The 27,042-nt window shown below is 49.8% G+C and overlaps 1 protein-coding gene across 4 annotated transcripts in view; it reads right to left on the bottom strand.

Annotated features, from left to right (window-relative positions):
• LTBP4 (latent transforming growth factor beta binding protein 4) overlaps positions 1-27,042 on the bottom strand; it is a 1,245,426-nt gene that overhangs the window by 450,810 nt on the left and 767,574 nt on the right. For all 4 annotated transcript variants that reach the window (XM_085625396.1, XM_085625398.1, XM_085625397.1 and 1 more), the window contains exon 7: positions 3,049-3,293. In XM_085625396.1, coding sequence (XP_085481522.1) covers positions 3,049-3,293 — 245 coding nt within the window. The remainder of the gene's footprint in view (positions 1-3,048; positions 3,294-27,042) is intronic.

Below are 27,042 nucleotides of genomic sequence, written 5' to 3'. Positions count from 1 at the left end.
GAGTACCCTGATTGAGTACAGCGTCTCTAGTCTCGTTTTCTCCCGCGCTGCTTTGTCCCTCACTGCCCCACATCCCACTCAATGAAGAAGTTGAGTGAGTCTGAAACCCCCCCCCCTTCCCCACGCTTCCTCCCATGTGAGTAGCTCTCCATTTTGATAAAGGTTGCCTAGTTTTCGGGGTTTGCCACCATTCCATTCGTCAAAGTGTCAGATTGGATTTTTATTTACTCTAATTTGTTTATTAAATGTCTTTCCTTCCTCTTCATGTGTTTGTCTTTACCCTTGAGCATAGTTGTTTTTGCGGTCCTTTTGTTTTCATGACTTGTATCTTTCGCCTGCTCACATTCAGGGAACTATTTTTTCCATTTTCATTCAGCTCTCTATGTGAATGTATATGTTTACTTGCTCTCTCCCTGTGTACAGCTTTCGCTCAAATACCCACCCGTGCAGTTAGCGGTGCTCCCCCCCCCCCCACCCCAATTTGTTTGTAAAAGCCTAGCAAAGTATACATTTTTGCTAGGGTATCACAATAGGGCAGACATTAAGGGTTATTATTTTATCTCCTGAAATCCACATATTGCATGAAAGCTCAGGCCTTGGCATACAAGGGGTTTTATGGTGCTGGGGTTTGGGGGCTCTTGCTGCTGCATTTGCTTAGCTGGTGTTTGGGGGAAAAGGCGTTCTTAGCATGACTGAAAAGGAGCTGTCTCTTCTTCTGGAGGCCCATAAATCCTTTGCCTAGGCTTTTGCTGAGGACTGAATGACTGAACTTGTTTTCAGTCCTGTTGAATGTAAACTACTCTTTGGCAAGTGTGTTTTTTTATTATTCTGACACCCTCTGACCCTTTGAATTCCGATCAGTTTTCTGAGTAAAACATAGCTGACAAAAAAACGGGCCAGTTTTGTAGCAAACAAACACTGACAAAGCCAGTATCTTGGCATTTGCATTATAAAGGTGAGACCTGTTGGCTTTGCCAATGCTTGTTAAGTTTGGCCTTTGAGACACCTTAAGCTGTCTCACCTGACTATTGTTTTTCCAGAAAATTCATACAACTCTACATACACAGAGAGACTTTGGGTCAATAAGCTGCTTCCATTGGTTTGTTAAATTGCCATTCACATTATCCTTCACTCCATGCTCTTTACCCATTGGCTGCCTTAATGTTGAGTGACTGCACAAATCCTTTGCACATTGTTCACATCCCCCTAAAAATAGTTCCTTTCTCTTCAATGACAAAGCGTGCTTTTATATTATTGTTTTACATTAACTTTAAATCCTTGTTATTAACTATTTTGCCTCAACTCTGGGTGCCCATTTAGAGGGTGATTTATTTTCCATCTTTCTATAGTTGCTTCTATAAAGTGTTTAAGTCACATTGTAACATTGTAGTTGACAACAATATGACTGCTTGGCTAGGTTTTGATTCAATCGTGTCTCCTTTACAAACAATAAAAACCAAATGCATGGTGCAACTAAAAGGCTTTTTAGTTAAAAATATAATTAGTAAATTAGCCACATCACTGAACGTTTCTCAAAACTAAATTATTTATTGCGAGCAGATACTGGCTCAGTGTAAGTGGTCGGACATTTCCTTTTTTTTTTTTGTGACAAACTTGCAATACATTTTTTTAAAAAGATTAGCACACTGACTTGCCAAGACCTGACCTATTGGCTTTGTCATTGCTTGTTGCATGTTGTGAGGTGGCTTTACCTTGTCATTGATTCAGTACAACTACATCATGCTTGGGATTTTATTGGTGAACGTATAATTCATGCAACAATACTTTGTGTAGAAATCAGGTTTTCAGACATATTTACCATTTGTCCATCGCATACGTAGAGTGCCTCGGTTTGTTTCAATCTTTGGTTCCCTTACATTTCAAATTTTAAAAAAAGTAATTTGCTTTATGTGTTCTTTCCTTGAAGTTGCTACCCTTTGATATTCTTATAAAGTTAATTTGCATGTACTTGAATGTAGTTGTTTTCCTTTAGCATGATTGTCAGTAGGATCATATTACACAATTCTCTCACTTTATCGTCAAAGAAGGGATAAGTAAACAAAATCTCCATGTTAAAAGAATAAGCAGCAATTTGTCCGAAGATGACGCCTGACATTCAATCACTGTCATTGAACAAAGAGGAACTGCTATAACACAAACCCAAATGCAAAGGCTTCTTTTTTGCTCATTCTCCTCAACGCCTTCAAGCTTATTCAGGGGGGTACTGCAGCCCCTCCCGCTCCCTTACGTCCACCGTCACTACGTCACCCCACAGGCCACCACAGCAGCGTCCCCCACACTGTGTGAATAATGGTGCCTCCTTGCTAGTCAGGTGGGGCTTAACGCATGAGTTAAACAAGCATTTGCAATGCAATAGGTCTCGCATATGCAAGAGTTTAAGCTATTGGCATTGTAAATGACAATGCCTTTTATCGGTTTTGATAACTAACAGATATATAAATGGCATTGTTGTTTACAATGCTAATAGTTCAAACTCTTGTAAATGCGAGACCTATTGCATTTCAAAGAAGCAGCCGCCATTGTCCAAGGCTTCTTGGAAGGTGAAAGCACATTGCAGGAACTCATGTGGTGCCGGCAGTAGGTGAAACTCTTTAAAGAAAATAGTGCTTACAGAGGTACCATGTAACAATGAAGTAAAAGGACCAGTCTTCATGGGAGGTTACAAATGAAGACAAGGCGGTACTAGGGAGGGATTAACAAGCCCATTGACGAATCAGAAGCCAGCATTTACGAAGGACAATAACACAAGCCAATTACAAATATGGGTGTAGAGTGGGCGGGGCTTTAAGTCCAGACTCGAACACAGTATGCCTTCTTAGAGCAGCGCTCGCGCTGCTCAGGCTCGACCTACAAACCCAAACCAAAGGGCCAGATAAGCACAATAAGCTTGCAGGCGACGGCGTCTCTCTTAAAAACGTATTAATGACAAGGATGAACTCTGTGGAACTAGACATGACAAAGGCCTCTAAGGAACGAAGAGGTAACTGAAATAGGTGGCCATGTATGGTCAGGGAGAAATTAATGTACCTGTCCATTGTTCAGCTGACGGAAGCAGTAGCCAAAACCAGAGGATTCTGTGTATCCATTGTTGTTAGAGCTGCTCTGGGCCTGTACACTGTAAAGAGTTCTCCTGCTCGCAGTCAGGGAATTCCTTGATAGATCTCTACCGGGGCTGGGTTGCTCCTCGAGCCCGGCCACTCGTTCCACCTGGTGGATCTTCACAGAGGCCTCTGGAGGATGCTGGACATGGACTTTGACTATGGAGGCGGCTCCTGAAATAGAATAAACACAAAATAAATGCATGAGCAAATCTATACATGTAAATTTACTCTTACAATTTATAGTAACTTTACTACTTCTAGCAGTGGCATAGCAAGGGTATTATGGGCCCGTCTTGGGTTGCAGAAGTCCCTCATGGTCCATGCACCTGTTGTATCTGCTGCTGAGCTTTGGGTCAAAACTAACAGGCAAGTGATGAGCAACGTGCACATTTGGGAGCATGGCATCAAAAAACATAAAAGCACTCCTGAAAAAAACAAATATTTTTCTATAGTAACATTTTTGTACTTCCCTGGACCGAACTTACAAAACCCACAAAAAATAGGAGGGTTTCAAAATTCTTCATACCTTGCTTTGCAGTCTGTCTCCGTATATTAATCAGTGACACCTTTTGAGTGGATTTCCACTGCAAGCTTGCACCAGCATATAACATAATTGGTGGCTGCCACATGGCACCCATCACAAACTGAATTCTTTATACATGCTAGATATGTTAAGATTACTCAGCTCGGTGATACTCAGTGTATCCACTTCAGAAGAATGAAGAGCTGAAGCAATCTAGTCTGCATTAAAACCCATAGTGTGCATGCTTTGGGGTAATCTCTAGTATAAGCATACAATATATGCCCTCATGGTGCAATATGGAAGCCTCTTACTGTGCACAATACATTCAAAACCTCCAAGTGTGCATTATCATACCCCTAGGCAGGCACTGCTGTGTACAATTATTAGTAGAGATGTCTTGTAGTGTGCAGCTGTAAGATGTAGTTTTCAGGGTCGGCCTGGCCTTAGCGGGCACCAGGCATTTTACCGGTGGGCTAGTAGGGTGGGGGCCGGTTTTGTACCAGTGGGAGCCATTTTTGTTGCTGGGGGCCGGCTTTGCAGCAGTGCAAAATCGGCCCCTTGTAACAGAAGTGCAGCAGCAGTGTTCCAGCCCTGGCAATTACATACGCCCCCCTCCCCGGTGGCCGGTCTAAATAAATCTAAATCCGTATTTGTAAAGCGCAAACTACTCACCCTTACGGGTCTCAAGGCACTGGAAGCCATCGTGGAAATTAAGTGAGCTATTGCCCAGAGTCACATGGGGCTGAGCTCAGCTGCTTCTGGAGCTGGGGATCGAACCATGAACCCTGTGCTCCAAAGTCAGCTGCCCTGGCCGCTGCACCACACCTCTCCACTGGTCAGACGTAATTGCCAGGGCTGGTTTGCGATCCAAGCATGGCCCTGGTTGTCATGGCACAATCAGCATTGTTCTGAATGCACCCTTTTTGCCCTTCTGCTGATTTAGAGTGATAGAATCACACTGCATTCGTGATGCAGCATTTATGCGTCAGATTATGGAAAAGGCTATCATCGAATGGTTTTCGCCAGTATAGGACTGGTGAAACCCAAATGCAAATCACGAAGGAAAACATGCAGTGATAAGGACAATACAGGATATTCCAATTGAGGTAATATGGAGATGTAACGTTAATGTTCATACATTTATGCAAAAGAATCTTCACATTTGGCCACTAAGCAGAGATCGCCTAGGATTACTGGGTTCTAGATATTATAGCGCAATGGTACTTCCTAGCGCTCACACAAAGACCACCAAACAGCCCTCCCCATGCACACAGGCTCTCCCTGGGACATCAGAGCATGCTCCAAGTGGAGATGCAGACACTACTCAGCAAAGGGGATATAGAACCTGTGATACCCCACACTGCAGCAAAGGGGTGTACTCATACTTCCTGATTCCCAAGAAAGACGGGTGCCTAAGGCCCATCCTCAGACTCTTCAAAAAGTACATCCTGTCAGAGCACTTTCGCATGGTGACAATCCAAGATGCCATTTCACTGCTACAGCAGGTAGATTTCATGACCGCTCTCGACCTGAAAGATACTTATTTTTTACACACACATCCACCCTGCCCCTCGAAGGTTCCTCTGGTTTGTGGTAACTGGTCAGCTTTATCAATTCAAAGTGCTGCTGTTTGGAGTAACCATAGCTCCCAGGGTGTTTACACAGTGTCTTTTGGGGGTAGAAGCTCATTTCAGAAGGAGAGGCTTCCATGACTTTCCTTATCTGAACGAAAGGCTGATCAAAAGCACCAAACAGCAGCAAATGCTGACGCACACTCAAGACACCATTGCACAGCCTAGGCTTCACCATTAATGCAACCAATTCCCATCTCCAGCCCCTGCAAGTACAACCTTTCCTCTGGGCCATACTCGATGCCTGAGTAGAGAAGGCATTCCCCCGCCCATTAAGGGTGCAAGCATTATAAACGGCACTACCTCTTTTTCAGTCAGATCACCCGGTAATGGTCAGAAAGATCATGTGCCTCCTAGGCTTGATGGCCTGTATAGCCAGAGTCACACATGCCAGGTTGCATACGTGTCCACTGCAGAAATTCTTAGCAGCACAATAGTCGCAAGCAGAGGGTCAGTGGGAGGATCTAGTCTTGATTTGGGGCCGTACTCATCCCTCGCTGTAGTAGTGGAATACCAACAACCTGTTGCAGGGACTGTCCTTACTGGACCACATTTCCCAAGTTACCATCACTGCGGACACCTCACTGAATGGCTTCTGTGACACACTTACAAGACCTGACCATACAAAGTATGTAGACACTGGATCAATGGGATTTCCATATCACTTACCTGAAATTGTTGATGATCCAGTTAGCCCTCAGGGCCTTCCTTCCCCTCATTCAACACTAGGAAATTATTGTCTGGAAGGACAACACAACTACCATGTTTTACCTGCAGAAACAGAGCGGCACACACTCCCTTCAGTTTTTGGCCCTAGCCCGGGGCATTTAGTGGTGGGAAATTCCATCACACAGTCCATCTCCTCATACAATACATCCCCGGGAGGGACAACGACTTTGCAGACCTGCTCAGCAGGGTGCATCAACAAGTCCACGCGTGAGAACTATACCCCGCATAGACATACCTGTTTGCCACCACCGAAAACACAAAATACCCAAACTTTGCCTCCAGGTATCCACAGCCATAGTCCATGTGCAATGCACTATTATGAACTGTTAATCGATATTTCCTTATTCTTTTTTGCCTCTGCCACTACTTCTATCTGTGGTTTGGAGGTTACAGCAAAAACCCCTCACCCTCATTCTAATAGACCCAATGTGGGCTAGCCAGTCCTGGTGCACCACACGTATCAACCTCTCTCTAGTGCTTCATAAGGAGATGCCCAACAAGCCAGATCTTTTCTTCCCAAATCAAGGCACTCTCAGATATCCCAACCCCAAACAGCTAAAACTTGTGTTTTGGCTCCCGAGGTCCTAGAATCTACTTTACTCGGACTGCAGAATGCATGGCCATTCTTCAAGAGGCCTGCAGGTTTAATAATGAGGAAAAGGTCTTTTATTATTCTAAGATGATGGAATCCATAAAATCCCCTAGGGAACTTTGCGCTGTGATTAATACTCTCCTGAGGTCCTAGAATCTACTTTAATCGGACTGCAGAATGCATGGCCATTCTTCAAGAGGCCTGCAGGTTTAATAATGAGGAAAAGGTCTTTTATTATTCTAAGATGATGGAATCCATAAAATCCCCTAGGGAACTTTGCACTGTGAATAATACTCTCCTAGCTCCCACGGCCACTGCTAACACTGAGGTTTCCCAGGATCTGTGTGATAAAATGGAATTTTTTTTCTATGCCAAAATTAGGACATATAATCCCTTTTGGAGAGGTCCAATGCTGGAGGATCAAAGCTGGATCTTCCATCAGATCCCCTGGCAGTTTCTCTGAAGGATTGCCGTTTGTGCTCCTTTCCTCCTATACTTCAAGGGGACACTGAGCGGATGTTAAGTGGAATTAGGTCTGGTTCCCCCCTGGAGCCCTTCCCCTTGAAGATCTTGAAACTGGGAATGGATGCTATTGCCCCACCTTTGATTTCAATCCTTGATGCTGTCATTACCTCTCGCCAGTATCCCACTGCGTGGAAAACTGCAGTGGTTAAACCTCTTTTAAAGAAGCCCTCTCTGGACCCTGCGGAACTAAAGAACTACCGACCCATTTCCCTATTGCCTGTCCCAGCAAATAAATCTTGGAGAAACAACTGAACCTCAATCTTAGTACTTATTTGGAGGATCATCAGTTGCTCGATGGCTCGCAGCATGGGTTCAGAAGTGAGCACAGTACCGAGATGGCGTTAACCGTTGTTTTCAACAACATTCGACAACAGATTGAAGCTGGTCATACCACCCTACTGATCCTTCTGGACCTGATGGCAGCCTTCGATACCATCTCTCCCTGTAGATTTGCGGGCACAAAGAGTTAAGATGGGCCAATTCTTCTCCGCTCCTAAACACTTGTTCTGTGGAGTCCCCCAGGGATCTTCATTGAGTCCTACCCTTTTTAATATTTATGTAGCCCCGCTTGCCAGGGTTGGAAGATCTTTCGGTCTAGGAGTGTTATCCTACGCTGATGACACTCAAATCATGATTAGCATCACTGAGAGTGTCGAAGCGTCAGCAGCAAACTTTAAAAACTGCATGCAGGCGGTGGTTTCATGGATGGTGGAAAACTATCTAAGACTCAATGGGGATAAGACTGAGATCTTAATATTCGGAGACAAACAGGAGATTTGGTCTGAGGCCTGGTGGCCTGATACGCTTGGATATTGCCCTCATCCTGGCCTCAGTGCCAAAAATCTAGGCATCAAAGTGGACACCTCCCTTTCTCTGGGCCCCCAAATAAATAGAACAGTTTCTACCTGCTTCGGGATGATAAGGATTCTCAAAAAGATCTTTCAATTTCTATCCCTCCCCTTGCGGAAACAGGCAGTGTTGGCCCTTGTGCTATCTAGATTAGATTACAGCAATGCCCTTAATGTAGGGATAAATAAGGGGTTCCTACATCAACTTCAAATTGTGCAGAATGCCACTGCCAGGCTGGTGATGGGCCTCCCCAAATTTCACTCTGTATCGGCCACCATCAGAATGTATGTATGTGTGTTCTTATATAGCGCTCGACTTACCCTTGGGCATCTCAGCGCTTGCATTGGGAACCTGTCCTGGCTTTTTCCCTGTGAGATAACCCATACTGGGCATCCCCAAGGTGAAAGCCAGGCATCCCGCCGCAGGGGGGGCCATAGTGGAGATTAAGCAAGCTATTGCCCAGAGTTGCAGAGTGTGAACCCATGATTCGAGTAGGCACCAAAGTGAGAATTATCGAGTCCGTGGACACTTGGACTCAGACCCTGCCGCGTCGGGAATTGAACCCTGGTCCCGGGTCTGACCTCTGCTTCAGGGTATGCCTCCTCTAACCAGTGAGCCACACTTCTCTTCCATTGAGTCAGAGAATTGTGTGTAAAGCCCTGTGCTTGGTATGATATGGGGTCTGAAGGCATTAAAAAACTGTCCCCGGCAAGCAGCTAAGATCTGCCAGCAAGAATCTGGTGTCAGCTCCCGGGTTCAGGAAATCCAGATGGGGGGAGGGCTTTTTCGCTGGCTGCAGCCAACTTGTGGAATTCCCTTCCTCCTTCAATTTCGGCTCTGGAAACTCACTCCTCGTTCCGTAAGGCCTTAAAGACCTGGCTATTCACCAGCTTGAATCTGTAAGTCTCTTACCTTTGGACATCTCTGATCCCTTTCTGCAGCGCTTTGATGCCCCTGGGCTAAGTTCGCGCTTTATAAAACCTATATTCATTCATTAATTCATACTACCAGACCATGCTATGCAGCCATGTGGAATCGTTTGTAGACTACTGTCTCCCTAAAAGCATTGATCTGAAAGCAACCGTCCAAGACATTGTTGCCTGATGCATTTGCAATTGTCATATCTTGCTTCTACTGCTAGAAGACTTCATTTGGCTGCTGCTACTGCTTAGCTAAAAAACAGACAGCACACTTCGCTTTTCAGGGTGCCTGTTATCAAAGCCTCCAAAGAGGGGCACAAAAAGATTATCCCACCACGCATGCCACCAACTCCTATGTTGAACCTGAACATTGCTTTTACTAGATTAACAGGCCCTCCTTTTGAACAACTTCACTCTTATCCTTTGCAGTTCCTTTACTGGAAAGTGGCTTTTCCGGCAGTGATCACTTCCCTTTGGTGTATTAGTGAGATACAGGCGCTTACCCTGGCAGAACCTTTCTTCCAAATGCATAGGTTGCTCCACAGGACAAGCCGTAAATTCCTTCCTAAGATGGTCTCTAGTTTCCACCTCAATCAAACCTTTGAGCTCCCAGTGTTCTTCCCACATCCAGAATCAGTAGCAGAAGTAGCTCTTCACACATTGGATGTCAAGAAAGCACACACTGACAGACTGAAGGTCTTTAGTAAGACACAGAAAATGTTGTCTCCTTCTCCAGGCTGCACAAGCGGCAGGCAGTATCTAAATTAGGAATTTCACTATGGCTGGTGAAATACATACAGACCTATTATGATAAAGCAAAACGTCCCGTGTTGGTCCCTCCAAAACCCCACTCAACCTGCAAAAATGGAGCTTCTATGGCTTTCTTGGGTAATATTCCCATACTCTGCATTTGTAAAGTGGCTACCTGGCTTACCCCCCACATGTTTACAAAACATTACTGTGTGAAATTTTTAGCACAACAATGTTGGTCAGGCAGCACTTCTTAAACTTTTCCAAGCCTCTGTAACATCCTGAGGCTAGCCATCACTTCTGGGAGAACTTCTTTACAGTCTATGCACAATATATGAATATACAGCTACACAAGCCACAAACAGAAAATGTTACTTATCCTGTAAGGATCTGTTCATGGCATGTAGTGCTGTAGATTCACATGCACCCACCCATCTGTCTTGACATCTTCAGATGTTGAGGACATTCTTTAGTTTCATCCTAAATCTTTCTTATGCATGGTCATCTTTTCTGTATCTATATGCTCCATCTAGTCCTCACCCTTCATGCAAAAAAATCAAACAATAGAGCCGAGACCCATGTGCATTAACAGTGATAGGAGGAGTGCAAGAACCTTGTGACTTGAAAATACTTCTTTGAAGAGAAATAACTTGCACACTACTGAGCCCAACACTAGATGGCAGGAACATGTGAATCTACAACACTGCATGCCAAGAAGAGATGCTTACGGTTTTAGTAACATGTTCCTTACTCCATGATGTAACTCTTGACTCTGAATAACAAGGTAATTCATTCCACTGTGGAAAAATCGTATTCCCTGTCTCTTCAAGTTATACCATTTATATTCAGTGCTGTCATAAAATGTCTTGAAAAAAGGTGGGCAACCCACTATCCCACGGACCTGGGCTGGACAATTATTAACAATAGAGTGGTCCCTATGGGGGAAGTGTAGCCCATAACTTTCACAACAATAGTATTACAACAGGAATAGAAGAAAGTTTCTATTATGCGTTTACTGCATTTATTTTTACATATCCCATTTTTAAATATAAAAATTATTTTTCGCAGTATAATGCAATATTCATACTTTTCTAGAAAAAAGGTGCTCTTTTTCTAGCATGGCTGAAAGTAAAATAAAAGTGCTATGACACTGTCATCTCTGGCCACATCATAGGATTTTTTTTTACCTTCAGCCATGCTCCACAGCAGCGGGAGGGTGGGAGGGAGTATGCAACAAAATGGAGGGACAGGAGAGTGGGAGGGAGCATGCAACAACACAGAGTGATGGGAGGGAGCACGCAACAGCAAGGAGGGATGGGAGGGAGAATGCAACAACATGGACTGACTAGACGGCGGGAGGGAGCATGCAACAACATTGAAAGCTAGGATGTGCAAGCAGCATAAGGAGGAATGGGAGGGAGCATGCAATAGATAGGGACAGGAGGTTGGGAGGAGCACAAAACAACACAGAGAAAAACAGAAGGTTGGAAGGGGAGAAGATAGAAGACTAAAAAGGAAAAAGCACGAGCAGGGGAAGAGAGTGGGTGAAAGCAGCAGCATAGTGCAGGGCCAGAAGGAAGACGATCTAGAAACACATGTCCCCTTAGTGAGTGCTACAAGTATAAGAAAAATGTAGACCAGGTCAGAAAGCGTGAGCAGTGGAAGGACACTCACAAAGAAAGTAACCAGTACTTGGTCCATGCTCCAGAAACATACAAAGAGGAGGTGAAGCCAACATGAACTGACAAAACAAAAGCGAGAAAACTAAAGTGACGATGAAGCCAACCAATGGTGAGCAACAGGTGGACTTTAAACTGACAAAATATCTTGCAAGCAGCAGCGCATCTGTTCATGCAGGCTAATCCTAAAAAAAAAAAACACAGGCTTTTACAGTTGCAACTGATGTCCTGGGGAGGTTGCAGAACCCTGATGGATATCAGCAGGGGCGTAACACAGGCACCAGCTGCCCAAGCGGTGCAGGGGGGGCAGCCCTTCAAGAGGAGCCCCATTCAGTCCAAGGCCAATGAATATCTCGGCGATATTGGTCACTCAAGGGGCCCCTTGTCATATTCTGCAGGTGGGCCCCTTCATTTTGCGTACACCCCTGGACATCAGCTATGCTCAATGTTCACAAATTGAGTTGGAAACTCACTCTCTGCAGCGGTTGCCAACTCATATTGCTTGCCTCCTTTTAATATTGGCTCTGCAAAGGGTGAACGCGCGAAAGGAGCTAATATCGTGCGACATGCAGTGGCGCCATGTTAGTTGGTAGTTCCAATATGGGCTTCTACACTAGACTATCCGTGCATGATTAACAATACTGGGAACAATTTTCTCTTGTGCAATGAACAGCTAAAATACGCCAGCCAAATTCAAGCATAAGAAACACTAGTAGAGCAGGTGCAGTGCACCAAGCCTAACAGTGTGAAGGGCACACTGAAACCCAAGTATGCCTGTTGTTTACTACCAAGCAAGCAGATTGGACTATCAGCCCTGGAATTTTGTTTTCAAACCAGTCCCACACTGCAGGAGACAAAGTCTTTAGAGTGGCTATGGGGTCATGGCAGTCCATGCGGCTCTTAAAGTCACCCACTAGCTTGCAACTAACCTAAGAATGCCAGAGTGGCGGAATGGCAAGTCCAGGTGGAGGATAAGCCATTTTCCTTGAATGCATTAAGGTCTGTGTTAGCTTTGCAAGACAACTGACTGACAGTGAAAGCTCGCTGGGGAGCAGTACCCTTTGATTTTGGAAAACACGTCCACACAAGCAAATCACTACTTTTTAGGAAAACATACCAACTGTGCTTTTCAGACCATAGATTTAGCTTGTAACATGTCACAATCAGATTATTATCTAGTAGAATCTGCTATCACTCTTCCCCTTTGCGGGACTGCACTCGTTCAGCCAAAGCATAGCACATTCAATCCGGGCCTCAGACTAGCAATGGAAGAGATGTGGTCTAGTAGTCAAGTAGCTGACTTGAAAACCTGAAGAAACTGGGCACAGATGTATTACGTTTTGGCATAATTTTTGAGGCACAGCCCCAATACAAAATCAATTTTGGCATTTTCTAAGCCATGCAAAGTAAATTTGCGTGGCTTTGCGCGGTTCAAATTGTTACTGTTACATGGGTGGAGAAAATTAATCCTTGTATTTAGACACACAAACAGATTTACAAAAAGATACAAAATACAAAAAGATTTGTATACCTGGGTTTGTGCCGAAATGGTTCGCCTACGAGACAGAGGCGTAACAAGGAGAAATATCTTTATTTCTCCTCAAAACTTCCTCTTTCTATGCGTGATGCATTCTGGATCAAACATAGAAAGAGGAAATTGCATCCTAGGATTGGTTTTGTGCAGGAAGGTGTCCTTTTCCTGCACAAAAACAATCCTGCCTGTAATGCAGGCATCCTTGCAGCATGCCATAAGGGTGCCTGCATAGGCGCATGCAGCACACAGTGTGCCAGTGCTAGGAGAGAGCAATAGATATGGCACACTTCTCCTCTCTCCCTTTCACGCAACGCAGCGCAGCAAGTTGCCTTGCTCTGCTGTGTTGAGTAAAATGTTAGGGGCATATTAACAAGGGCTTTATCTCCGCTTTTTTGGCTTTAAAAGCCAAAGAAGCCAAAGAAGCTTCTTCAACCCAAATAATGGCAACATCAGAAACCTCCAATGACATGCCAATACCATTGTTTTTAGCAAAAAACATGAAGCCGGTAGATCCAACTATCAACTAACACCCAAAACAAGCTCTTCTTGCAAGATGCGCCCCCACACTGCACATCTTCAGGAAGACCCTCAAGACCTGGCTCTTCGACTTACTGGAGATGCTTCCCCCCCTCCCCCAACACCTGAGGAGCATATATTGTTTTCTAAACAAATGTTGGGCCCGCAACATGCCCGGTGTGCGGCGGGCCCAGGTGGCATTCTTTTTGGGCCCGCCGCACACGGGGCACGCGGCGGGGCCTCAGGGGCATCATTTTGTTTTTAAACACATATATGTAGCCTTTAAGCCAAACAAAGTGTCTACATTGTAAATACACCAAATATACATAGCTTTAGCTTGTTAAATACTTTAAAAAACGAAGATATCTGTGTTTGTTGTAGGAAAAACTGCAAACTAAAATGCCGCAAAATTGCCGCAAAATTTCCCTATTTGTGCCGCTAAATTTCCATATTTGTGCCGCTAAATTTGCTAATCCATGCCGCTATATCCTGGGGGGTCTGTCTAATGGGATGCAAAGTGGGCGTTCCAGAGCAAAATAATAGGAGAAATCTCGCTAAGCGACATTTCTCCTATTATCAAGCCTCACGCTAACCCTGTTAGAGACAAAAAAAAGCAGCGCTAACCACGGTTAATGCTGCTTTTTTACATCTGCTAATTTTCAGATTTAGCCATGTAATCCAATGGGAGGTGGATTACATGGCTAAATCCACCATGGGCTATCAACAAGGATATCCCTATTGTTGGAAGGCGGACCCCGAGGAGTCGGTGAGACCACCAAGGGGGGCCCTCTCACGGCACGAAGTAGCCGAGCGCTGCCGAGAAGTCTCCTGAGAGATCCTTCTCCTATCACGCACTAGCACAGTAACACCACCACACAGGACTCAAGGAGGTTGTCTGGTGACAAGCAATTCTTTATCAGCAATCAAAAGGTTACGAGGTCAATATTTACACGAAGGGATCGAGGGATCCACCAAAAGTCTCAGTGTCTCTTTGGAAGGGTAGGGGTAGCGGGACAGTCTTTGGCAGGAGTGCGGTACGAGGGTACCCGGGGCCCAGTTCTTATCCTCAAGCTGGAGGACCTCCGATCTCGGAGGGGTCGAGCCGCGACGGCGTCAGCAGGGCTCTGGCGTACAGTTCGTGGAGAGCCGCGATTCAATCAGCAGGGCTCTCAAGATGGTTTCTGCTCAGCTCGAGACGCGACGTCGTCAGCAGGGCTCCGAGGGAGGTTTCAGCGAGGTTGGGCCGCGACAGCGTCAGCAGGGCTCCGATGTTCCAGGTGGTTCAGAAAGGGTTCACAAGAAGGAGCCGTGACGCAGTCAGCAGGGCTCGTGATGGTTCCGACAAGAGTTCTTCTCCGTAGGGTCAGCCGCGATTCAATCAGCAGGGCTCTCGACTCCGGGATACAACTGCCGAGCTGTGGTGGGGTCGCCCCAGATATAGGTCTGGAGCCCTTTGATGTCCGGACCTATGCGCCCGAGGGGGCGGAGTGGCCGGGTGGAGGTGGCCAGACGCCCAGCAGGAGAGGCGCCAGGCCCATGGGAGTTGCAGGGCGATCACACCTCGAGAGGGGAGGACAGTTGGGGGTCCCATCGATACTGTCCTCCGCCGGGGGCGATGAATGGTTCCTGCGGCACCCCCTGGCTAGTTCGTGGTGCCTCGATGTCGGGGCTTCGCTGGGGCCGAGGCCGGGTTGAGCGGGGTCGCGCCGGCTGGTGCACGGCGTGACGTGGAGGCCAACAAGATGGCGGAGCCACGAGGAGTATGCGACCACGTGCAGCTCCGGGTGAAGGGCCTTGGTGCAGTTCAGACGGGTGGCCCGTGACGGCCGGGGCGGGGAACGGGCACAATCCAGGGGGTTAAGGACCACGCCACGAGGCCGGGTCCAACAGGCGTCCCCCCCAGCCGAAGGCATGGAGAGTCACCCATCTCCTTGGGGATTCTCCTCGTCAAGGCGGAAGAAGCGGGACAGGCCGTCGGCGTTGGCGTGGTCATTGCCGGGCCGGTGTTCGACGTCAAAGTCCATCCCTTGTAGCGAGATGGACCATCGCAGCAGCTTGGGGTTCTCGCCCCGCATTCGCATTAACCATTGCAAGGGCCGGTGGTCGGTCTGGACCCGGAAGTGGGCGCCAAAGAGGTAGGGCCGGAGCTTCTTGAGGGCCCACACCACAGCGAAGGCCTCGCGCTCAATAGTGCTCCAGCGTTGCTCTCGGGGCAGTAGTCGTCGGCTGATGAAGGCCACTGGCCGGTCGAGCCCCTTTTCGTCGGTTTGGGATAGGACGGCCCCGATCCCATACTCGGAGGCGTCCGTCTGTACTACGAACTCCTTCTGGTAGTCCGGGGCCTGCAGCACCGGAGCAGTACACATGGCTGTTTTTAGGGTGTCGAAGGCTGTTTGGCAGCGGGGTGTCCAGTGTACCTTCTTGGGCTGCTTTTTGGACGTTAACTCTGTGAGGGGGCCAACAATGCTCCCATAGTCCCGGATAAACCGCCGGTAGTATCCGGTGAGGCCCAGGAAGGCCCGGACAGCGGTCTGGGTAGTGGGGGGTTCCCAGGTCTTGATGGCCTCTATCTTCGCTTGGAGGGGGGCCACCTGCCCGCTCCCCACTTGATGGCCCAGGTAGGTCACGGATCCGTGGACGATTTGGCATTTGCTGGCCTTGATTGTGAGCCCGGCCTGCTGGAGGGCGGCCAGGACGGCCCTCAGGTGACGGAGGTGCTCGGCCCAGTGGTTGCTGTACACGGCAATGTCATCTAAGTAGGCCGCGCTGAAGGCCTCAAGCCCGGCCAAAACCTTGTTCACCAGTCTCTGGAAGGTGGCCGGGGCGTTCTTCATTCCGAAGGGCATCACCCGAAAGTGGTAATGCCCATCCGGAGTCGAAAAGGCGGATCTTTCTTGTGCGCCGGGGGTGAGCTGGATTTGCCAGTACCCGGCGGTGAGGTCCAGCGTGCTCAAGTAGCGAGCGGCCCCTAGGCGGTCGATGAGTTTGTCGGCCCGGGGTATCGGGTGTGCGTCTGTCTTGGTTACTGTATTCAGGGCTCGGTAGTCCACGCAGAATCGCAACTCCGGGGGGTGACCGGGAGCTGCGGCCTTGGGCACCAGGACGACAGGGCTGGCCCACGGGCTGTCGGAAGGCTCGATGACCCCCAGGGCCAGCATCTTTGCTACTTCGGCCTGGATGCAGGCCCGCACTCGGTCAGGCACCCGGTAGGCTCTGTGTCGTATGGGGGGGCTCTCCCCGGTGTCGACGTCGTGGACGCACCAGTGGGTCACCCCCGGGGTGAGAGAGAAGAGGGCTGCGTAGTCCCGCAGTAATTGCTGGCAGTCGTTGCGCTGTTCCGGGGTCAGGGACGAGGCGAGTTGGACCCCTTCGATCGATCCATCATGGACATTGGACTGCAAGAGGTCGGGCAAGGGCTCGGAGTCGTCCTCGCCCCCCTCGTCGGTCGCCAGCAGCAGGCTCAGTTCGGTCCGGGCGAAGTGGGGTTTTAGCCTGTTAGCATGTAGGACCCGGAGGGGGTTCCGGGGGGACTCCAGATCGACCAGGTATGTGACGGGACTTTTCTTCTCCGCCACCTTGAAGGGCCCGGTCCACTTGTCCTGGAGGGCGCCGGGTTCGACCGGGGCCATGACCCATACTTTCTGACCTGGCTCGAATTCTACAGTAGAGGTGTTGCGATCGTCCCACCGCTTCATGTCCTCCTGGCTGGCCTCGAGGTTGGCTTCGGCCATGGCTCGGAACTTGCGGGTCTGGTTTCGGAGGGTCAGGAGGTATCGGTAGACGTCAGGAGGGGCGCCTCGGGGTGTCATCTCCCAGCCCTCCTTGACCAGGCTGAGCGGTCCGCGGACCGGGTGTCCATACAATAGTTCAAACGGGCTGAACCCCAGGGACTTCTGCGGGACCTCCCGATAGGCAAACAGGAGGCAGGGCAGCAGGACATCCCATTTCCGCCTGAGGGGTTCTTCCAGGCCCTGGATCATCCCTTTTAAGGTTCGGTTGAACCGCTCAACCAGTCCGTTCCCCTGAGGGTGATAGGGGGTCGTGAACTTGTAGGTGACCCCGCACTGTTGCCACAGAGACCGCATGTACCTGGAGATAAAGTTCGTGCCGCGGTCGCTCACCACTTCGCTGGGGAATCCCACTCGGGAGAAGATTCCCATCAAGGCCCGGCCTACCACAGGGGCCGTTATAGTTCTTAGCGGGACCGCCTCCGGGTACCTGGTGGCGTGGTCCACGAGGACCAGGATGAAGCGGTGGCCCAGGGCAGTTTGGGGGTCCAGGGGTCCCACAATATCGATTCCGACCCGTTCGAACGGGGTGCTGACGGCGGGAAAGGGCTGGAGGGGGGCCTTGACCCGACCCCCCGTCTTTCCGCTGGCCTGGCAGGTCTGGCAGGACCGGCAGTGGTTGTCCACATCTCTCCGCATCCGGGGCCAGTAGAAGTGGGTCACCAGACGACTGTACGTTTTGTCTTGCCCCAAGTGTCCGGCGAGGGGCACATCATGGGCCAGGTTGAGAAGGAACTCCCGGAAGCGGAGGGGGACCACCAACACGCGGCTGGCCCCGAGTTCTGCTACTTTCTGTTCACTGTACAACAGGCCCTCGGCCCAGTAGATCCAGTGGGTGCCGGTCTGGTCACCGTTGGCTTGCGCGGTCGCCTGTTGTCGGACCCCTTCGAGAGAGGGACAGGACTGTTGCTCTTGCTGGAACTGCTCTCGGGTGGGGCCCCCTTCGTGTTGCCATTGCGTCAGCTCTGGTAGGACGCTCGGAGAAGCCACCTCTTCGGGGGAGGATTCGCTGGGCCCAGGGTCGGTGTCCGCCTCCTCCTCGCTGCTGGTGGGAGGGGGTGTGAGCCCCTCGGGTTGGGTGGTCCCGGAGGTCGAGGATGAGCGGGGGGCCTGGGCGGTCATGGACCGGGTGATGGCGCAGGCCCAATCAGCCAGTCCCAACATTCGGAGGTGCTCTCGTCGCTCTACTTGAGCCCAGGGGGAACTTTCCAAGTCGTTCCCCAGGAGACAGTCGACCGGGGCGTCGTCGCGCACTGTCACCTTCAGCAGGCCCGTCACCCCTCCCCACTCGAAGGGGACCAGGGCCATCTGGCATAGGCTTTCACTGTTGTCGGCCGTCCGTACGGGGCACAGCACATTCGGTAGAATCTGTTCAGGGGTCACCAGGTGGCAGCGGACAGCGGTGATGCTGGCGCCCGTGTCGCGATGGGCTTCGGCCCGTTGCCCGTTGACCGTGACCTGCTGCCGGTACTTCTGGGTGTTGGTTGGGATGGGGGCGCAGGGTACCATCTCTCGGCTACCCAGGCAGACCAGGGACATGGCTGCCGGCTCCCACTCAGTGTTCTCTCGGTCGAGGGCCTCCTCTTCCTCTTCTCCTCCCCCCAAGGCGGCGGCTGTCAGCTGCCGGGGCGGGGGCCCCCCGGCCCCGTTTCTTCGGTTCAGAGGGCAGGCCGGATCGCTGGCAAAGTGTCCGGTTTGTTGGCAGCCATAGCAGGTCACTGGTGGCCGTGGTCCGGGTCGGGCCGGGCCCACCCTTCGGGCTAGGCTCGGGGAGAGATGTGACTGCGGTGGCCCTCGAGGGGGGCTCCTGGGGGCCCCGGCGGGAGGGTCTCGGTTCCTGTTCGGCCCTCCCCCCCCACCGCGCTGGCGTGGGGGTCCGTTGGGGTTCCTCTGGTACTCCCCCATTGAGCTCCGGGGGACCCGGGAGTTGACCCATCGATCGGCCTCGACGGCAAGTTTTCGCGGGTCGGTCATTTTGCTGTCGAGGAGGTGCTGTCTCAGTTCCACGAAGCAATTGTTGGAAAGATGTTCCCACACGATGAGGTCGACCAGCTGCCCGTAGGTGGTTACTTTGCTTCCTTTGATCCACCCTTCTAGGGCCCGACTGAAAAAGTCCACATACTCCACCCATGTGGTACCCGGGATTTTCTTGCAGTCTCTGAACCGCTGGCGGTACATTTCCGCTGTTAGCCCGTAGCGGGTGAGCAGGGCCTCCTTCATGTGATCGTAGGAGGTCATCACCTCCTCCGGTAGCTGGAGCAGCGTGTCCCGTCCTTCACTCAGGAATCGCCCCCACAGGCCTGCGCCCCAGTCTTTTCGGGGCACCCGATGGGAGGTCATGGCCACCTCGTAGGCCTTAAACCATTGTTGGATGTCGTCATTCTTGTAATACTCCTTGACGACCTCTTTCGGGATATGTACCTTGGCCTCGGAAGGCGGTAGAGTGTCTCTAGTACTGGGGGTGTCGGTCCCTCCGTTCTTGGCCTTGATCTCGAGTTCCTTGAGACTGCGCTCGTGCTCAAGAGTTAGTTTCTTTTCCTCCAACTCCCTGTGTCGTCTCTTCTCTTCTATCTCTTCTTGAAGGCGTAGCTGCTCGAGGGCCAGTTTCTTTTCTGCCAGCTGGAGTTCGCCGTCCAGCCGCAGTCGGGCGAGCTCTAGCTCGTGGCTCCGGACCTTTTCCCGCTCTCGTATTTCTTCTTCGGAGAGGCCGGTTTCTAGGCTCTTTCTTCCTCCGGTTGCCGGAGTCAGTGCGGTTGCTGCGGTCTCCGTCAGGGGCAAGGGCCCTTCTTCCTGGGAGGGGCCTGCCCCGGCCTCCAACCATGCCCTCAGAGCTTTCTGCATCTCTTCTTTGGTACCTAGGCTGGTGGTTGCAATGCCTTTGTCTTTGCAGAACTGTTTTAACTCTTTGTGCGTATATTCTTCCAGCCGTTCGGGCTGGAACTCCATTGTCGCGTTGTTTTCCTGGCTGCTCATGATTACTGTTCGTTTGGATGGGTAGCTAGTGGGTACTGGCTGGTACGTACTGCGTTCGGCTCGGATCCCGTCGCTGGCCACCAAATGTTGGAAGGCGGACCCCGAGGAGTCGGTGAGACCACCAAGGGGGGCCCTCTCACGGCACGAAGTAGCCGAGCGCTGCCGAGAAGTCTCCTGAGAGATCCTTCTCCTATCACGCACTAGCACAGTAACACCACCACACAGGACTCAAGGAGGTTGTCTGGTGACAAGCAATTCTTTATCAGCAATCAAAAGGTTACGAGGTCAATATTTACACGAAGGGATCGAGGGATCCACCAAAAGTCTCAGTGTCTCTTTGGAAGGGTAGGGGTAGCGGGACAGTCTTTGGCAGGAGTGCGGTACGAGGGTACCCGGGGCCCAGTTCTTATCCTCAAGCTGGAGGACCTCCGATCTCGGAGGGGTCGAGCCGCGACGGCGTCAGCAGGGCTCTGGCGTACAGTTCGTGGAGAGCCGCGATTCAATCAGCAGGGCTCTCAAGATGGTTTCTGCTCAGCTCGAGCCGCGACGTCGTCAGCAGGGCTCCGAGGGAGGTTTCAGCGAGGTTGGGCCGCGACAGCGTCAGCAGGGCTCCGATGTTCCAGGTGGTTCAGAAAGGGTTCACAAGAAGGAGCCGCGACGCAGTCAGCAGGGCTCGTGATGGTTCCGACAAGAGTTCTTCTCCGTAGGGTCAGCCGCGATTCAATCAGCAGGGCTCTCGACTCCGGGATACAACTGCCGAGCTGTGGTGGGGTCGCCCCAGATATAGGTCTGGAGCCCTTTGATGTCCGGACCTATGCGCCCGAGGGGGCGGAGTGGCCGGGTGGAGGTGGCCAGACGCCCAGCAGGAGAGGCGCCAGGCCCATGGGAGTTGCAGGGCGATCACACCTCGAGAGGGGAGGACAGTTGGGGGTCCCATCGATACTGTCCTCCGCCGGGGCGATGAATGGTTCCTGCGGCACCCCCTGGCTAGTTCGTGGTGCCTCGATGTCGGGGCTTCGCTGGGGCCGAGGCCGGGTTGAGCGGGGTCGCGCCGGCTGGTGCACGGCGTGACGTGGAGGCCAACAAGATGGCGGAGCCACGAGGAGTATGCGACCACGTGCAGCTCCGGGTGAAGGGCCTTGGTGCAGTTCAGACGGGTGGCCCGTGACGGCCGGGGCGGGGAACGGGCACAATCCAGGGGTTAAGGACCACGCCACGAGGCCGGGTCCAACACCTATCCTTGTAGTTTTATTGCTGTATTACCAGCGATAACCTCCCAAAATGCCGCTATCGCCGGATTTTTTATCACCTAGGCGGTTAGCGTTGTTAATAACGTGATAACCAGGCGATATTATCCAGCGATAGCGGGCGTTAAAAATATTAACGCTGAGCGCCCTTAGCGTTAATTTTCCCCGTTCCTTCTTAATATGCCCCTTAGTAAGTCTGCCCCTGCGTTCGAATCATGCTGGTGACAAGTGACTGTAAATCGCACTATTTAGAATATATCACTGAACATCCCTGTGCCTAAAAATATGGTTCCAGAATATTGAGGAAATTATATTTATAGATAATTATAGACTTACTATGATGAACTTCACATCTACGTAGATTGACGATCTAAATATTGCCAATGTATATAGATGTGTGTTAAGAATATTGAACCTATACTTGCCAGTATATACGCTACCTCCTGGAAATTTTGGTTGTCAATATTTTGGCAAAGGCGTGGTGTCACGATATTTAGCAGTCGATAATTTGACATACAGCCTACCCAAAAATGTAAAAAATGTTAAATATGTCTGTGTAATTCAGAAATGCAAATCACCACTCGAATGTACAACGCTCCATTGTTCTCTGGCTTAATTTCGCGCAATATACACGACAATACAACCTTTACTTGTAAGTCCCTGAAGTAAGCGCGTTCTGAGGGAACCGTATTACACAAGAGAAGTGGAGAAAAACGTCGATGTCAATACTGTAAAAAAACTATCAGAAAACCTGTATCCATTCTTCAAACTTGACGCCGGTCACTTTTGGAGGTACAAATGTAACTTTGCTCTTTTACAGGTGTTGGGCACTGACTTAAAGGGGCCGCGGAGCCGTCCGTTACATCTCCGATAGTGCGCAAGGTTACGTTTGAGCAATAAAATGCTGTTTGTCTGACTGAAGTTTGGGAAAAGTCCCTCCGGGGTGGTTTGGCAGCGGAATGTCAGCCGCAGAGGTAAAGCTCTCGAGCACAGCTGGGCGTCGCGTGCGCCAACAGACCAGCTGCATAGGAGTGACGTGCGGATAGCCTTTTTTCTGCTTCAAACCTGTTCTATTTTTACAGAGCCAACTAACTGCACGCCCTGGCAAAACAGTTCATTAAAATGTGATTTGTACGCTGACCCCATTTTACAGTGAGGGTGAGTCGGGCCACGACAGGTGTTAACCGACATATAGCTAAAAAAAACCAGGCCTGGGCGTAGTGGGCGTAGTGGGGCTACGTGGAGCAGCGTTTAGTGTGCCCAAATCTACGCACTCTCGCACGCTCCGCATAGCCCCACTACGCGCCGCCCGCCTCCCGCCCACCCTCCTTTTAAAATAATATAATGCATGATAAAATAATTAAAAGTAAAGACTTACCTGCAGCGCGGCGTCTCCGGGGCTCCCTCTTCCTCGTTTCCAACTTCTTGTGATAAATCCGCATGCGCGGATGCCCACGCATGTGCATTTCTTGTGAGAAATGCGCGGGCGTCCGCGCATGCGCATTTGTCACAAGAAGTTGGAAACGAGGAAGAGGGAGCCCCGGAGACGCCGCGCTGCAGGTAAGTCTTTACTTTTAATTATTTTATCATGCATTATATTATTTTAAAAGGAGGGTGGGCGGGAGGCGTGTGGCGGGTGGCAGGCACCTACGCTTCGCCCTGACGTGTGTGTAGCGCTGCCTGCTTCGCCTACTTTGAAAACTGCGAAGCAGGCAGCGCTACGTATACTACGTGGGCGAAGCGTAGTATAACGCCCAGGGTTAAAAAAAACACCGAATGTGAGAGTATACTTTTGTGATACCCATGATTAACTTTCAAGTATTTCAGATTCTTCTGGATTGATTTTGAATAAAGGTTTTATGGTAGGCCAGAGGTGTGCAAATAGAGGCTCGGGATGCCAGGACTTTGCCAGATTTACGAAATAACCACTGACAATTTGAACACCCTTGATTTAGATTATCTTTATCAGATGTGGACTTTCAGAAAATGTAGCATGCCTAGGGTCAGCCTGGACGTATATTGGACACGTTTGTAACGCGAAAATGCATAAATACACTTAAAGAGAAATGCATTATGGTATAGGTCACTTAGTGGGTGCCAGAAGTGGAAACAAAACAAGCACTGGCAAAGCCAACAGGTCTCAACTATGAGAGCTACTGGCTTTGGCAATGTTTTGTAACCATGCTGTACAGCAGTGCGGATACTTTGCAGTGTGGCTAAAAGGAATTTTAAATAGTGCTATGATGCAGCCAGGGCTCACACACCTTTTTCAAGAGCTTTAGCACTGGATGCATCATAGTTCTTTTTTTGATTAATATTTTTATAGCCATGCTACACAGCAGACATGTTGCTATGCACCATGGCTACAAACCATTGCCAAAATTGACAATGCCCATGCTGTATAACATGACCAAAAGGCAATGGCAGAGCAGATGACACCCAAATCATCCTCTCTCTGACTAACAATCCCAGAAAAATCAAAGATAAGTTCCAAAGATGCATGAAATATGTTGCCGAATGAATGAACAACAACACCGACAAGACAGTAGTACTCATCTTAAGGAAAGGCAAGGTCACACACTGGAACAACGTATGGTGGCATTCGGAGCTAGGCCCTACCCCGGTACCCACCGAACACATCCGCAACCTCTGCATTATCCTTGACAACCAGCTATCCAGGAAGAAGTATGTTAGCGCAGTCTCCACTGCCTGCTTCCTCATTCTCTGCATGCTCAGGAAGTTTTTCAGATGGCTCCCAACCAACACCAAGCGATCTGTCACGCAGGCTCTTGTCACCAGCAGACTCAACTACAGCAAATTCCTCTTCGTAGGAATAACAGCCCAACTCATGATTAAACGCCAGACGACCCAGAACACAGTGGCCAGGCTCATCATCGACCTGCCAGGATGTATGCACACAACCCCTCACCTCAGGAAACTCCACTGGCTACGAGTCATAGAGAGATGCCAGTACAAGCTACTCACCCATGCATACAGGGCATTACACAATGAAGGACCAGGTTACCCAACCAATGCATGACCTTTCAGCAGCCCACCAGGAAACTGAGATCTGGATCACTCGCCCTAGCTGCCACCTGTTGCATCTGCCGGAACAACAGCGGAGGCCACTCATTCTCCCATTAGGAGACCAAGACCTGGAATTACATACCCCTTCGTGTCAGAGTCTTGCCATCGCTCCAGGAAGGACCTCAAAACTTGGAGCTCAACCAATAAGAGAACTAGCAGCATTATCCAATAGCACCTCGAGACCCTCACGGGTGAAGCAGCTGCGCTCTACAAATCCTGGTTGATTGATTGAAAGGGAAGAACTATTGACTTTGCCAATGCTTATTAGGTTTCGGCACAACACTCCTGTGATTCTGAGCAAATCTGTTAATCTAACCTTGTGTGAAAAACATAAACAAAAATATGATATTTGGCAAGAAATCCTATCACATAAAGAAAGCAATTGCACCCATGCCATGTTATAGTGAAAATACATTTGGAAGCAAATAACATCTGTTGTCACAATATAAGTAGATAATATCTGTTGCCACAATAAACATCCACTTCAAAAGAGAAAAGGGCTTATTTGAAGTGCATGTGGCATATGGGTGGGCGTAGTGGGCGTAGTGGGGCTACGTGAAGCAGCACGTAGTGTGCCCAAATCTACGCACACTACGTGCTTCGCGTAGCCCCACTACGCGCCACCCGCCTCCCGCCCGCCCTCCTTTTAAATAAAACCCCCGGATTTACAATAAATAGTAAATTAAAGAAACTTACCTGAAACGCGGCGTCTCCGGGGCTCCCTCTTCCATTTCAAACTTCTTCTGACTAATGCGCATGCGCGGACGCCCGTGCATGCGCATTTCTTGCGAGAAATGCGCATGCGCGGGCGTCCGCACATGCGCATTAGTCAGAAGAAGTTTGAAATGGAAGAGGGAGCCCCGGAGACGCCGCGTTTCAGGTAAGTTTCTTTAATTTACTATTTATTGTAAATCCGGGGGTTTGATTTAAAAGGAGGGCGGGCGGGAGGCGGGTGGCAGCGGCAGGCAGCTACGTTTCGCCCTGGGTGTGCGCAGCGCTAGCCTGCTTCACCTACTTCGAAAACTGCGAAGCAGGCAGCGCTACGTACACTACGTGGGCGAAGCGTAGTGTCTCGCCCAGGGTTAATGTGGCATAGTAAAACATTGCAACCAATGGCAAGAGTTTGAACAAGTACGACAGAGAAGAAGAAAATATAAAAGTAGTGGCTCAATCACAACACAATCAGCAGAAGGACAGCAAATAAGCTGAAGCTTGGTCCATGCCCCCAGTTGAAAGAAGAGGAACTGAAGTTAGACATGATGGGCAATTAATAGTCGGCCTCAACGTGAAATTCTGCTCTGTTTCCGGAGTTTGCAGAGTTTTTCCCACTATGGGCTCCACATAGCACGTGGAGTGCCATGTAGCATGCGGAGTTCGGTGGAACGGAGATTTTTCCTCACTAACGCTCGCCAACGTTGAGTTGGCGAGCAAGGAAAATCTTACTCCAGACCACCTCCAGGCGAGATTTCTCAATGCGGGCAGTCACGGATGGGCGCTACCGCGAATGTTGAGAAACCTTCCATTTGCGTTGAGGAAGCTGCCGCTCAAGTGGAACATCTACTCGAATGACAGAAAGAAGCAGCACCCTCTTATGCTGTGCACGGTGCTGTTCAGGCTGGACAAACACCTTGCACTAAATATCGGCGTGAAGGGCGTGACCTAACTCACTCCACTGTGTGTGGAACTCTGCGGAGCGCTGCAGAGTTTTTGGGTCACTACCCGAACTCCACCAAGGGCAACTTATAAGGCAGCATTTAAGAGTGACAATGAAGCCAGCTAATGTAAAGCAATCGGCAGGCTGCTAGCCTCTTCTTGTAAACAATGTCTCTTGCAAGCAAGAGCACATGCAGCACTTGCGCTGTCGCAAGCAAGACCTAAAATGACTAATCCTTAAAAAACTTGTGGGAGCTTGACCTTGTCATTGATCTGCCTTCCTCCCTGCGCTGCTCCTCCTGGTAGCTGCTCTGAGAAGTTGGCCTGATATGTAGTGCTCACTATTCTAGTGATCACTGTGTATCATTCCAAACGACCCTTATTGATGATTGGTTGTAAGTCAACCTTTTAGACCAGCTATCCTAGTAGCGTGGATACGAGCAGTCTTAGGCTAAACTCTAGAGGGCGTGTTAAGCCAGCTGTTTACCATCACATATACCCCTTGAACACCAAGTGAAAGGACACCACACAAGTTGTTATGAAACTAAAAGGATATTTATTTATAACAGGACTACCCTGGCTCTTTATGAGTCAGGGAGCTAAGCACACTACAAAACTCTTAGGAAAATACTTCAGTTGCACAATTTACACAAATGCCCGAGGGGCACGAGAAACCACCTACACTAACAGTGAAATGCGAATGGTTAGAGTCTGGAGATACTGATCCCGGAGTGACCCGATCAGTGGGACTAAACGAAAAAGGAACTGGACACTTGTAGAGCGAACCTGCGATGGAGCACCGAGATGCTCGAGTTACCTAGCCCGGAGGCTGCGGCTGCGTGAAGTTCGTCAAGATGTCGGGAGTCCTCGTGTAGTCTCGGGAGCCTGAAAGAAGAAGTTGCTGGCAGGCGACCAGTGACGATG

The sequence above is a fragment of the Triturus cristatus genome, chromosome 9 (assembly GCF_964204655.1).
Source record: "Triturus cristatus chromosome 9, aTriCri1.1, whole genome shotgun sequence".
NCBI lineage: Eukaryota > Metazoa > Chordata > Amphibia > Caudata > Salamandridae > Triturus > Triturus cristatus.
This window is presented reverse-complemented; position numbering and strand designations above follow the sequence as displayed.